The 14730-nt window shown below is 46.8% G+C and overlaps 1 protein-coding gene and 1 long non-coding RNA gene across 2 annotated transcripts in view; one reads left to right on the forward strand and one right to left on the reverse strand.

Moving 5' to 3' along the window:
* Window positions 1–5026, reverse strand: part of LOC141961936 (uncharacterized) — a 22056-nt gene extending 17030 nt beyond the window's left edge. Inside the window, exon 1 of the long non-coding RNA XR_012633844.1 lies at window positions 4928–5026. This is a non-coding gene — a long non-coding RNA (uncharacterized LOC141961936). The remainder of the gene's footprint in view (window positions 1–4927) is intronic.
* Window positions 1–13893, forward strand: part of ECRG4 (ECRG4 augurin precursor) — a 19816-nt gene extending 5923 nt beyond the window's left edge. The window contains exons 2-5 of the mRNA XM_074909316.1: window positions 8240–8351; window positions 9075–9122; window positions 11408–11565; window positions 13529–13893. Of these exons, the coding sequence (XP_074765417.1) occupies window positions 8255–8351; window positions 9075–9122; window positions 11408–11565; window positions 13529–13690 (465 nt within the window). The 5' untranslated portion in view covers window positions 8240–8254 and the 3' untranslated portion in view covers window positions 13691–13893. The remainder of the gene's footprint in view (window positions 1–8239; window positions 8352–9074; window positions 9123–11407; window positions 11566–13528) is intronic.
* Window positions 13894–14730: the final 837 nt, after the last annotated feature.

Here is a 14730-nt window from a genome sequence, read left to right on the forward strand (position 1 = left end):
CACAGATACAAAGCAGAGCCAGCGAGAGCAGCCACAAAGCAGATCAAGAGAGGTGTAAGGTCACATGTGATAACGTCAGGAAGACAAGTGAGGTTTCTGCTCCGATAACCTGAGAATCGTGCTCCAGGCTGGGACGCACTGTCTTTTATTAAGGCTCCCAAAGGCTTGTGTTCGACCCGAGGAGAGACCGATCACCTGCCCTCCACTGCAGATGACTTTGCTGTATTTTGAACGTTTGGGCAGACATTTTGCGTGCTGGGGGCCTGCCTCAGGCAGGCTGGGGGTGCTGCTGAAAATCTCAGCCCATGTGATTCCCACCTGCAGGCAGAGAAGGCAGGCAAGGGAAAGCAAGTTGTTTTGTTTATGCTAAAAACTCCTGGCAGTCTTCAGGCAATGTTCCAACTCTCATGCTCTAGAACAGGGGCTTCAGACTGAGCAAGGGGCGGCAGAAGCTGTCTGGGATGCGCCCCTTTTTCTTACCCATGAAGATGCACCCACTTTGTCCCATTTCAGATTTAAAAACAAATAGTTGTAAAGCACACACTTAGTAATGGTGTGCCATGTCCCTGAAGGTCTCTGAGGCTTATATCCACACTGGTGAGGTTGCAGTGGATATGCGTGGGGCTTGCCCTGCCGCCCAGACTGTCATGCGTTGCTGCAGGCTGCTGGGGTTGAGGGGGCTGAGGCACAGGAAAGGAAACTTTGGGTAGAGCTACCCTGTCACTGTCTCAAGCCCTTTGCTCCTCAGCAAGCAAACTTGTTCTGCTAGTAAACTTCCCTGCACAAGAGGAAATCCATTCTGGAGCATGCCCAGGCATCTGAGTCATGGCTAAGAAGTCATGAAGACACTAATTTGGCCTGTAGGAACCGGTTTTAGGCATTGCTAAAGCCTCAAGCACAAGACAGGAGGAGGAAGCGATCTGACCAGAGCGCTCAGGTGGGATGGGATCGGTGTGGATTCAGATCACCTTTCTCTCTGCAGTGACCTGCTCCAGGGACAGTGCTTACCAAGCATTGAGTGAACCCAATCCCCATCTATTCCACATGGTGCATAGACATAATACCCTTCTCCAGCAAAAAGGAGAAGTTCTGTTTCACCAGTGCCACCCCATTCCCACTTCTGGCCATACTGTCCCACTGCCTTCTGGCATCATCTCTTGCAGACCACCAACCTGTACCATCACAGGTCGCTAGTCCTGAAGATAATTTCAGCAAAAGTGAACTGTGTCTGCTTTTCTAGCAAACTGAACTGGCTCCAAAAAGTACTAGAGCCAATTCTAGTAAGAGAGGGGAGGATGAGGTAGCAGGGGACAGACGGACTTCCCCATCTTGGTGGTACTAAGACACCACATTGTCTTAAACTCTTAAGGGTAAGGCAGCTGCCTCAGGAAGCACAACACGGATTCCAGCCGTCCTCCAGTTTGTGATGGAGTCATCATAAGGAACCAAACTAGGCTCGCTCCTCTGGTGACACTCTTTACAAAGGAAAAGACTCATGTGCTGTTCTGCAAAGGGGTTTAGGGCTGCAGATGGTGAGAGAAGGCATAGTCCTCCAGTCATGATTAAGGTGCCCAAGTATTTGAAGATGGCTGGGCTTGTAAGAAACTCCTTGCAACTTCCCTTTATCTTGTAGTTGCTAGTGTGATGGTGCTGTGTCCTCAAACCAGCTTTCTGGTCAAGCATGAGGGAGGAAATAATGCTCTCATGATGAGGATTTGGTTGGGAGCCTGGCAAGACGGGGAGACCTTGGCAGCCAGGACAGGGCAGCTGGTGGTAGAATGGGACACTCTTCAGGGAAGGGCTTGATCACTGTGAATATCATGTGGTCAATGATTACATGATGTAGCACAAGGTCAGTTAGCTTTTTATATTATATGAATAACACCCACCCCATGAGTAAGCCCAGAGTTTTGGGGAAAGAACAGAAATGTATACAGACCATTAAGACAGCAATAATGTTCAGGAAAAGAGATGCTAAAACCAAATTGCTAGATTTAAGATTTTTAAGACTTTGAATTTACTAATCTTTGAGTAGTTGCAGCTTGTTTGTTAGTGGGGTTTTTTTCTTTCTTTTTTTTTTTTTTTTTTTGTTAGAGTGTCCGTGCATTCTGGATGTGAATAACAAAATAAGGGAATGAAAACAAGTCAAAAATAGCTCAGAAATAAGAGTTCAGAAAAAATGTTTTGAAGCATAGAGTCCCAAGAGACTGCAGCAAAAGAAAGAATGATTCGAATGAAATCAGGCTGTGGTAAAAAGACATGTTGTAATGTAATACAGTTATAACTTCCTGTTATATCTGACTTGCAGACTAGCTATATACTTCCAGGTTTATCCTAAAAATATACTGGAGGCAGTGGAAAATAAAAAGGAGAAGGATTTCTTAGAGAGAGAAATTTTTTTTAGCCATCTGCAGAAAGGAAGCAGCCGTGATCAGATAACGTTGCTGAACTAATCTGCTTCTCACTGTGCTTATCACAAGAGCAGTAAGGTTAATTCTGTAGTGAGGGCAGCAAAATACTGCCAGTTAGTGAAGGGAGGAAGATGGACAGACCAGCAGACACCATTTCTTATCTGACAGAGTCAGCCAGAAGCTGCAAAAAATATCACCAGTAGCCAAGCACAGAGGAAAAAAACAAACAAACAAACAAACAAAAAAACCAAAAAAACAAACTAAGGTATTTTCTATGGAAAATATAAACACTAATATTTATTAATACCATGTACCATGGACCAAAGTAATGGTGCAACTGGTTGAGACACAATGGGTGAAATGTGTCCCAAAGCATGCATTGAGGCCAATGACACTCGTAGCCAACAACAAATAAACTTTCCCTAAAACAAAGGTGTTTATCCTGGGACTTGGGGCTGGTCATGCCACTGTCAGGAGGATTCTGGAACAGTGGAAGAAATAGCATGAAACTCAAAATGTTTTGGAAAGAACTGACTGATGACTTAAATATTCTTCCTTCTTCCTTCTGTTTGGAAGGAAAACACAAGTCCTGCAGTTTTCTTGGAACAAGCTGCAGAAAACAATCTGGAGTGCCAAGTGCCTCTTGTCCTAAGGCTAGTGACAAGGCCAGTATCGCTGGGAGATTTTGTAAAAACCTCATTAACAGAAAATAATAATTTTCTGAGTGTCGGGAACACTGTTTGGTGTTGCCATGTTCTTGATCAAATGGATCGTTTTAGTGGATCATTAAAATCTTCATGGTGCTTCTTTGCAAAAGTGTCATCTCCTGCAATCCCTGCCAATTTCCCATTTATCAGTCTACTAAGTTAGTAAACTGATGCCAGGTATCAGTTTTTTATCATAAGTCTTGTTATATTTGGTGGTGTTTTTTCCTTGAAAATCCACCATATAATCCAGTGATTATATAAGCATTTAATCTACTGTCGTGGTTTAAAGCACAGAGGGCAGCTGAGCACCAGGCACACTCCTTCCCCTCTGGTGAGATGGGGAGGAGAAAATATAACAAAAGGCTTGGGGACCGAGACAAAGGCAGGAGGGATCACTCACCAATTATGATCATGAGGAAAAAAAGACAGACGACTTAGAAAGAAAGAACATTAATTTGAATACCACCACCACCAATTTACCAATCAGGTCAGAATAGAATGGTGAGAAATACAACCACATCTTAAAAACTCCTTCCCCCCCCATGCCTCTCTTCTTCCCAGGCTCAGCTTTGCTCCCAATTTCTCTACCTCCTCCCCTCCAGCAGTGCAGGGGCAGGGCAAGGGGGTTGCGGTCAGTTCATCACCCGTTGTCTCTGCTGCTCCTTCCTCCTCAGGAGGAGGACTCCTCACACTCTTCCCCTGCTCCAGCGTGGGGTCCCTCCCATGGGACACAGACCTCCATGAACTTCCTCCAACATGAGTCCTTCCCACGGGCTGCAGCTCTTCGCAAACTGCTCCAGCATGGGTCACCCCCCGTGTGTTTCAGTCTTCCCAGCATCAAGCTACAACAGCGGGGGCTTTTTCCCACAGAGTCACTGTCTTCTTCGGGCACAGCCACCTGCTCCAGCGTGGGGTCCTCCAAGGCTGTGGGTTAGCATCTGTTCCACCGGTGACCTCCAAGGGTGGCAGCAGGGTGGCCCTGCCTCTCACCAGGGGCTGCTCTGGCACTCGTCGTGCCCCCGTCCCCCCTCCTTTCTTCCACTGACCTTGCTGTTTGCAGAGCTGTCTCCCTCCCTCCCACTCCTCCTGTCATGTTCCCCTTCTTAAATATGTTATTGCAGAGGTGCAGCCACCATAGCTAATTGTCTTGGCCTTGGCCAGCCGTGGGTCCAACTCGGAGCGGGGGAAGCTTCTCACAGCTTCTCACAGGAGACACCCCCGTAGCTCCCTCCCCCACTATCAGAACCCTGCAACACACAAACCCAATACATCTATGCTATATTTAAAATCATTATTTTGTTGAAACGCTTGAAAACATGAAGCTTAATAAAGGAAGAAGGAAAGGAATGAAGGAATGAAACGAAGATCAATGTTTTTAACAGAGTTTTTTGTGCTTTGAATTTCTGAATATCCTTGAATGGTCATTACTGATGCTGTCTCTTACATTTTAATGAATACAACACCCTTTTCTCAACAGCTACTATGATGATATGCAAAACCAGAGCTGTCTCACTACTATTCAGGAATATCTCTGTACTTGATTTTAGGCAAAATCTACAATAATAATAAAGGAATTCAGACACTTTAAAATTCAGTGATACTTTGGGGCTGAGATTTTCCCTCTGGCTTAGTTCAGATTAGTTAAACAGCTGCACATGCCCACACCACTTTAGGTAGTTTTAGAAGCCACTGGGCTTAAAACCACTATGTGTAAACTCTGAGATCATACTGGAGAAACAGGGTCACCCAAGCAGCTGCTAAACATGCAGTGAGTTGCAGACCCGTTTAAAAAATCAGCTAGAATCTTACCTGCTTACCCCAGAAAATGTGCCCAAAGTCCTGCAGGCTCTGAAGACAACACTGGCAGGCAGTAGGTTCAGCAGTCAGGATTTCTCTGGCTCCAGTGAGCTCCCTGCCTGGCTTCTGCCTGTTGTTTCTCAAGGTCAGGCTCGGAGTGTCTTTCTGTTGGATTGCTCGCAAATTTCTGCCTCAACACACAAGCTTGCAAGACCATAGCGCAGCCCCATGCTGGGGAAGCGATGAAACCTGCCAGCTCCATCCTGCTATCCTGCCGCGAGCATCCCTCTGATTAGCGGTCCCCATTACGCTAGGGGCTTGACAGAGTATTACGCAGTGCATGATAGGGGCCCTGCTCACCGCTCCTCATCCTGGAGCTGTCTGGGGAACAGTCCTGCTGATGACATTAATCAACATCTTTCAACAGAATTTTGACACCAAGCATCTACCATTGTCATCAGAAGTGATGACAGACATTTAACTGAATGACATCATTAGTGCAGACTTGCTTACCTAGAGTCCTTGGGGATGCTGTGCAGCCGTGACACCAAAGAGCTCCCAGCACTGGCATGCCAGTGGAGGCAAACCAAGCCCTAAAACAGGCCTTAAACTCCTCCATGATAAAGATAGGGGTGTTTTAATGAGAGTGATGTCACTGCTGATGGAGAGAACCCAAGGAAACACCAGAGTATAAACTACGCATACAGCATCTGTGTTTTTATGTGGCAAATAGCAGAACAGAGTACTGCAGATGTGTCAGTAAACATGGATACTCATTTGAAGTTAAATACTTCTATGAATGATTTACAAGCTCAGCAGAAAAAAAAAAATGTTTCTTACTACAACACCAGGGCAACATTGCCTTAGTCCTTAAAGCAACCTGGAACAGAAATAAAGATGGCTGCTGGAGAAACATCAGTCACCTTTCACCACTGCCTTTGAAAAGAAGTGGTGGTGTATTTTTACACAACTTTTTTACTTTATGTCAAAAACTTCTGTGCCCTGAACTGAAAAAGTTACCTATTCTGGGAAGATACTGCGCTCAGTTTAACCCTGAGCATTATATTCTTCTGTCAATCACTTCTTCCACCACTAGAGCAATGATTTTCTACAATAACCTTGCACTTGAGTCAATTCATTCTCTGGGCTTCACCATGTAGCATTTTATCACAGCAGTTTCTTGAGTCATCATGATATATTTGGTATCCAGAGATTTTGTTGCTTTGTATTCCCCTGGCCCAGAGGCACCAAGTAGCTGAAGTTCTGCAGAGCTCCAGCTCCCACACAAGGCTTGTTACACACTGATGAGCTGAACAAAACACCCTTTGCCATTACCAGTAGAACAGCAGACCATAAATATTCACAGGTTTTCACCCTGGTTTTATAAATTATCTACATCATGGCTGTTCATGCAGCCTTACATATGTCCTCTTCACTTCTGTCCCTTCTAGCTATATTTGCAACTAGCTATCCAAAAACCTCAGGTGGTTTTAGTAAAGAGGCTGTCAACGTTAAGCTGGTGAAAGAGTGCATTCATTCAGAAGAAGTGTTTGCTCCAACAGACTGCTGACACTTGAAACATGGGGCTATGGGGAAAAAACACTCAAAAGCAGTGACAGAAAGGACAAACTAATTCTTGTTCCCAGTTTCATGGGAGTTGAACTGGGACAACAGCCTCCTAGGGGAGTGTTTTCATTGCAAGTGTCTGGAAGGTGTTGCTCCCTCCCACTCTGTTCCCCTCCAAAGCCATGGCTCCTGCAGAGAGCAAGGGGCACTTTAGCTGGAGTGACTACATTGCTTTTTCAAGCTACTGCCACTGCTGCTTCAACTGGGATGAGCAGAGAGGCCTGAGCAGTAGCTTGAGGGTGCTGGGGGATGGAAGACAGCAGGGGAAAGGCTCTGGGTACTCCAAGTACTTTTTTCACAAAGGGAATGATGAGTGGGGCAATCACAATGGCCACCTGAAGTGACAATTCAGGCTGGGGCTGGGGAAGTGCTGAGGGACCAGCCCGTGCTTGTGCTGCTTCTGTATTTTACGGCAAGTGGTAAAGCCAGACATAGGGCCTTGTCCCAGCCCCACAATTAGCTGTGCCTGAAATAGCGCTGACAGGCTCCACATCTCATTACAGTGAGTTGCCACACCACTGCATGGCTCCCCAGCCATACACATGCGTATATGTATATATACACATATGTATTCAGTGTACATATTTATACACAGTTACAGTATATACAGCGTGGGTGTATATATTCATCTGCAACCAATCTGGAAACAATTCTTGGATCAGGGAACTGAGGCACCGGCACTTGCCAGATTTCTCACAAGTAGGTTACAGAGAGAGTCTGGCTCTCCCTCGCTCAGCCTCACCTCCCCCTAAATCCCTCCCGCGCTCCTTGCTGTACCCTGGCACAGCTTCAGCAGGAGGCGAGATGCCCGTGATGGTCTCCTGAGTGTCGTGGGTCTCTGCTGTGAGGGAAGAAAGACGTGTGTGTCTGAGGACAGGCAAGGATTTCACTAGGCTTCATCTGGGGTGTTTCTGACATTTGCAGGGGAAGGAGCTAAGAGAAGCTGAATTCACCGAGTGAAGGTTAAATCCAAATTAGGAAAAGGCAGAGTAAGCCTAGGCACCATTACAGTTATGATCCTGCTGAGCAAAGGCTTTTAGTTTCTGAGTTTGGCTTTTGGTCCCTGAGTTCCTACTGTAAGCTAAGGCTGTCTATATGTAGAAAAAGAAATTGGAATTATTTTTGAAAGCTGTTCAGTTAAAATGCATTGTGGTTTTCTGTGGACTTGGGGGGTGGGAGGATGGGAAGGAGAGCGAGAAAAAAATCTGAACTAAGCCACCTTTGGTTGATTCTGATTTTGTGTCCCCACCAAGAAAAACTATCAGCTTTCATGCGCTGTTACAGGCAACTGACAAACTGGCTTTATATGTTAAATGACATGCTACAGCTATTTATTTTTTTAATTTCCCTGTAAGAAAAGGCTGCATGAATTGCTGAAAGGTCTTTTACCAGTTGCACTGGATTATGTGTAACCACAAGAAGACCCCAAACCCCTGCTGGGACCTGGCAAACTGTGCCATGCCAAACAAAAGGGGGTGGGGGGTTGCCTCGTCCTACCGAAACGCATCTCACCCCGTGTTGGAGCGCAGAGGGCAAAGCCCTCGCCCGGTACGGCACGGCGGCTGCCCTCTCCGCCCCTCCCCGTGGCGTCGGGCCGGGCCGAGCCGGGCGGGCCGGGGGGCGGGCGCCCCCTTCCCTTCCCTTCTCTCCGCTCTGGCTCCCGCTCCATCCTCATCCTCTCCGTCTCCTCCCGCCCAGGTGGGTCGCCGCGCCATGCCGCCGCCGCCGAGCCCCCGCGGGGCCCTGCCCGGGGCCGCCTTCCTCCTCCTCCTCCTCCTCCTCCTCCTCCCGCTGCTCTGTGCGGCTCCCGGTGAGTGAGCGCCCGCGGCCGGGCTGCGCGGGGAACAACGGGCCCGGCACGTCCCGCGGAGCGGGAAGGAGCCTTCCCCCGGCGTCACGCGTGGCCGCGTGGGGGAACGCTCTCGGTCACTCCAGAACTTGTGCAAGCTGAGCATCTTTTTCAAAGAGCTTGTTTCCGAGCGAATAAAGCATTTCGGAGCTGCGAGCGCTCGCAGGTCTCCTGTTGCGCTGCCCAGCCGAGGGCTAAAGCCTGGCACCCTCTGGGAAGGGGCTTCGGCGGGACGACAGCTTTGATGTGCTTTGGGACAGGCTGCGAGGAAAAATCTTGAAGCAGTCTGATTGTTATCATGCCCCTCGCTCAGTGACAAGGGTTTTCTGGAGTTACCGGTGCTGGCCTGGGTGCTGTGTCACAGTACTGGCACTGGCTCTGGTCTTCTGCTGCAAAATATTATAATTTAATGGGAGAAGAAGGCCAGTTTCGGGGTTTCCTTTGTCAGAAAGGGCTGGGGAGAGGATGCCGGAGTAGCGTATGTTGCTACTTGTCCTTGTAGTGTATGTTGCTCTTGAGCGTGGAAACAGGAGCAAAGGGAGGCGCGGGGAGAAACTTGCTGCAGAGTTTTGCCTGTTGGGCTGGAGCTATGACAAAAATGCTTCCAGTATTTTTTGAGATACGATTTTTGTTGTTGTTATTGCCCTCTTAGTAAATGTATGTGTTTTATTTTGACGTGTCCAGACGTTTCAAGGGGAAATAAGCTCAAACTGATGCTTCAGAAACGCGAAGGTAAGTAAAAAGACAGCAACGTGCTTTCCCTTCTTTTTCCTTTGAGTCAGTTGCTCTCTGTCAAAGCTGCCGACGTGTTGTCTCTCTGTCCCCAGCTCAGAGAGCGCATTCAGAGCAGCAGTGTACAAGCACTCTGTTCCAAGCTGGTAGCATACAGCCACTCCCGCTTATGTACGGTACCAAAACCTGTGCATATGGAGCCTGCGCCTCCATGTCCATTTGGGACTTGGTCCTGGCAAGGCCGGAGGCTCTGCTTACCACAGCCCCCTCTGAAAAGCAGGGCTCCCAGCCTCAGGCCGTACACCTGTGTTTTGCTCTGCCCAGTGTACAGCACCTGCCTTTTCCAGCGTATGCATGGCAGACGTGGCGTTTATCTGGTTGATTCTGAGAAGTCACAAGCTTTTTCAAGGAATTCTAATGCATGGAAATACTGCTGGCTCAGGTGCAGAGAAGAAAATGTGCAAACCAGGCTTGCTGACGATGCTTTGACTTGTTCCCTTTGTCCTCTTGGCCCCACGTGTGGTTTCTTCTTGGAAGACTCTTCTCTCTATGGGAGAGATGATGGCCAAGGGCCCAGCAGGCAGTTGCACCGAATGACTTGCTGGTTGAGGGAAGGGGATGGAAATGGAGCTGGCTGGGGACAAGCAGTGCTGCAGCAGATGGGGGGCAGGCTGAAGCACCACAGAAGTTTTGGTTGCCTCCCCTCAGCCTGCTCTGTGGCCGAGGCAAAGAATTTACACCCCCCCACAGAGGGGGCTCCCACTTTCTGCAAGCCTGTGTAACTTCCCACTGGGTTTTTCCTGGCATCACCCACCATTTTTTGCCAGCCCTAAAATGTGTGCCTCATCCATGGCTGTTTTCCTTGTGCGTGGGTTCCCTGCCTCGCTGTTCTGGAGTGCTTGCATGCAGACAAGAGTGACCACTTGCAAGAGCACCCCTCCCTGCTCCCCAGCAACAGTCCACTTGTTTATTCAGATCTCCCCAGGGGAAGCTTTTGGAGTGTGCAGGCAACATGGCCTATACCAGAAGAACTGCAAAGCCTTGAATTGATGATGGAGCGAATAGGCAGCCCCTTAGTTCCAGCCTCACTTCCCTTTTCCAGCTGTGCACTAACATGAGCAGGCTAAGTACATGGTGATGGTTCCCTTGCTGGCAGCGTCCCTTGTGCGAGGCTTGTTCACATGACACTTTTCAAGTGTCCCCCTTCCCAGGAATAACACCCAGCTGGAGCACACGGTGAGTTATGTTTCTAGCTCATCACCGCAAGGCAGCCTGCTGTTTCCCACCCTTCCTGCGACAACCCGTCTGTCACTTTAACCTCTTGAATCTCCTCCCTCTGCAGTCCTTTGCCTCCACCCTGGGAGTCAGCCTGGCTCCTACTTCAATGATTTTCACATCTCCACCTGACTTCCTTGTCTGCCCCAGTCTCTTCCCTCACATCCTCTGAAAATCCCCACCTAACCCATGTTCCTCATTGCAGTGAACCCTCTGAAGCCAAGGTGTTCCTCCTACTCTTACACACCCTTCTTGTTTCATGGGAAGACCAAACATCATACTACGTTTTATCATTCCCGTGCGTGGCAGGGGGCTAGCCAGTCCTCACATCCATACCTTTCAGAGGTACATAAATTGCTCTAGCAGCCGCAGCAAACTGTCTGCCTCTTGGGCATGGAGCAAGCCAGATGGCACGTCTGGGGCTGGCAGGTCAAGGGCATTCCCATGCATCCACCAAGCAATGTGCTATCAAAGCCTGATGGGCTTTTGTTTTGGGGCATACAGGGCATTTAGTAGCACTCATTATTTAAAAGCTACGTTTTTATACAACAGATTGAAAAATCTGTCTTTTTATGCATGCCTCCCTTTGCCCTAATAAGTTAGCAGTGTTTCTCCAGCTCCTTCAGGCTTTTTAACTTTACCCCTCATATTCATTCCCATTTCTGCAACAGCATCACGCAGAGGTCAGTCTCCTCACCTCAAAGCACAAACACGTTGTGTATATGCTCTTTGAGTTTGGATTTATTTATTTAAATTCCTTACTTAGCTTCTGTCTTTGAGCTCACAACAGCTTTTTGAAAAATCCAAGAGAATGCGAGTAGCTGAGAAATCCTATTACATCGCTGATTCCTGGGTTTATTACTGTTACTGCTGCTACACACATCATGCTGCCAAGCACAAAGGTGATGGCATGATGCAAGAAGCATTTTCTTACTTGCTGCAAGCAGTACACTTCAGGCTGACTAAAAATTTCCTGGCATGCCTTTTTTTGGGGGGGGAATTAATTTCAGCCCCTGCTGCCATGAAGCCTGAGGTGTCAGTGAAAGAAACGGCAGCCAAGGAGTTCCTAAGCAGCTTGAGACGCCAGAGGCGCCAGCTGTGGGACAGGAGCCAGCCCGACGTGCAGCAGTGGTACCAGCAGTTCCTCTACCTGGGGTTCGATGAGGCGGTGAGTGCAAAGCTTACTTTCAAGGGTTAGCAGGGCTTTGGCATGAGCAGCTGTGAGCGTGGGTGCACAGCCACGGGGGCACCCAGGGAGAAGCTGCCCTGCTCTGTTCACAGACACTGTGATTTCTTTTTGTAAAGTAGCAAATATTGCACAGAAATGTAAGCTCCGTTATTTGTTAGGTATTTCTGCGTTATTTTGTTCCTAGAAAAAAATGACACTGAAATCTTGTGTGCAGCTCTTGCCTGCTACCAAACTTAAGCTTAATAAATTGCCAATGGATGTATAAACAAAGTTTGCTTTGAGAAACAGGGGGCCAGACCCAAAGCAATCAATTGTATCTCAGGAAATTAATTTGGCAGACTCAACCTAATCAATTTGCTTTTTAACATTCTGAGAAACCCACACCAAGCTGGCCGTGACCAGCATTCCTCAGTGAAACTGCACTAACGTTAGGTACCTAATGCATGCGTGTATCTCCGTGGCGTGGGCAGCTCCTGACCATCGCGAGCACCGGCAGCTGTGCCTTGACTCCAAATGTGAAAACCAAACCACTGGATAGCCTGCAGCCAACCTCCCCTCAAATGAGAAGTATACATTTTTTAAAAACAGTTAATTTGTAAAAATGCTGAAGTGAAATTGAGAGTTCCCAGCTTTGCACAAAGCTCTACTAAATAGATGCTGAAATAGGGCAAAAAATGTGCATTTAGTTGCAGTCCCACATGTAGAATAATTTCTACATTAATAAGAGGTAAAAATAGTTATAGATGTTGAATTCTCGGCTTGTGTCAGCTGCATGAATACGTTTAATGAGATTGCATTGGCACAGGCAAGCTGGAGTACATTTTGGACCTTCATGCTATGTGGATTGCTTACAAGATGAATGCCTTCATTTTCAAAGCTGGAACAATTAAAAAATAATCCTTTGCTTGGACTGAAAGAATGAAGGGTCCAATTTTTTGTTGCTCCTGGACATTATGCAGATAAAACCTTTTCACAGCGTGGCTATACAGCATGGCTATCCCCCCCCCCCCCCCCCAATAGCAATAGGAAAAATAGGAGAAGTGGTTTTATGCATCAGAAACTGAAGGCTGGGGGAAAATACTAGGAGGTAACAAGGACAAACCATGCAGATAAGATGAATTCTCCTCGTGAGTTCCTGTGTGCATTTTGAAAACTGAAATGAGGCCTGTTGTGGGATACAATGAATCTACTTAGTAGGTTTTCTTGAGTATTAAGACACAGTTTTAACAATGAAATAACTGTTTGTTCCAGCAAAGGACTTGGGCCATACTTACCCATTGTGTATTCTGCAAAACTTTTTTTTCAAATCTCATCCAAAAATATTTCCAAAGAGTCATTCAGATGGAAAGGCTTTGACTTGGCAAGTATTTGATATCCTTGAACACTATTTTTCCTCTGCTGATGTGAGCAGAACTGAACTGCTTACTGCCTTTCCATAGCTAGAAGGCTGTGCTGTACATTCATTTTTACCCATGTAAAATGGGAATGAAAGAGCATGGGCATAAAGCAAAAGCCTGTTGCACCCACACTGACTCAGGGACATCAGGGCAGCAGAGAACCAAACCTTTAGACTTTTAAGAACAAAACATTCAAATGCTTTTATAGTCCACCGCTGAAACGGTAATAGAAACATTAAAGGTGGCCAAGTGCATGTTTCAGTTGCAGGTGCTCTCAGTTGAAGCCCTTTGCAGCGGGCAGAGGGGGTAGGGTGGGTCCCAGGTGGGGCTGGGCAGGACAGTTCCAGCATTTGGGGCCCTGATAATCCTATAGAGACGGTAGTACAAGCCACAAAACCCCTCAGATCTAAAGATCTTGTTTTGACAAATATGCAAAGGATCTGAACTTCTAGAGGAAAAAAAAGGTACCTCTTTCACCATTCTGTTTCACTTTCTTCATTGTAAAGTTTCAGGCTTGGAAAGCAAGTATTTTGTTTTTTTGGCAGAAATTTGAAGATGACATCTCCTACTGGACAAACTTAGGGCGCGCTCGTAATGAATACTATGGTGGATACTACCAACACCACTATGATGAAGATTCACCAATTGGCCCACGAAACCCACACACCTTCAGGCATGGAGCAGGTGTCAACTACGATGATTACTAATGCCATTTATCCTACTGTAGCTGGTGCCTATAGGGCTGTGCTGGGTGAGGCTGAGTCCTCCCTCAGTCAGAATGAGCCTGCTTTCCTTCTATTAATGTAAACCAGCAAGGGTAAAGGAAGTGCCTGACTTTTTTTAATTATCATTACTTAGTAGTACACTATATATAAAGTGTTATAGAAATAAAGCTTTTTTGATAAAATAAACAGGTTGCCATTATTTAATAGTAGAGTTTGTAACAGCAAGTTTCATTCCAACTGTATTACTACAGATTTCTTTTTAAAGGGCTTTTTCATTTGCTTTCCTACAATCAATTGCAAAATTACATCATCTAGTTTGGCATATAGAATACATAATATAAGCCAATACATTTCAGATGGGCCTGCTCATTCAGATTTGTGTCAACAAATAAATCCAATTATTCTTGAGGGAAAAGAAAAAGCAAAATTCCTCTCAACTGAAGTGCTGCCTTGTTGCCTCCTCTGCTGTTTCCATACCTACTGCGCACAGTGCCCCAAACTTGTGTAGCGCGGCACTTCTGCAGTTCCTGTCAGGGCAAGGACACAGATGCTCACAAAAGCAAAATTCAATGCAGAGGAGCTCGCCTACCTGCAAAGCCTGTGAAAGGAAAGGATTCTCCAGGGAAAGGGCTCAATGCAGGAGCCTGACTTCAGAAGTAATTGCTAAGACGCGGAGCATCTAACCTGAGTGGCCCCAACCCCTCCCAGGCATGATAACCCCAAGGTTATCTTTGATGAATACTCCCCTTTGTGTTCTTTCCACTTAGCTGCAAGCTTTCAGTCTAGCTCGAAACAGGGAATAAAATAACAAACTAAGCTATTTAAAATGAGGTTGGCATCAGATAGCATCCAACACAGTCCCCAGACATAATTTTCTACCACGAAGTTCCTTCTATCCCCAGTTCAAACTGGAATCTATACACACTAGGCTGAGCATCAAAATATATCAGAGACTGGGAATTTGTAAATGAAGTATAGTGGATTAAAAGGGGGGGTTGGTTGGTGGGGTTGTGTGTGTTATG

The sequence above is a fragment of the Athene noctua genome, chromosome 1 (genome assembly GCF_965140245.1).
Source record: "Athene noctua chromosome 1, bAthNoc1.hap1.1, whole genome shotgun sequence".
NCBI classification, from domain to species: Eukaryota; Metazoa; Chordata; class Aves; order Strigiformes; family Strigidae; genus Athene; species Athene noctua.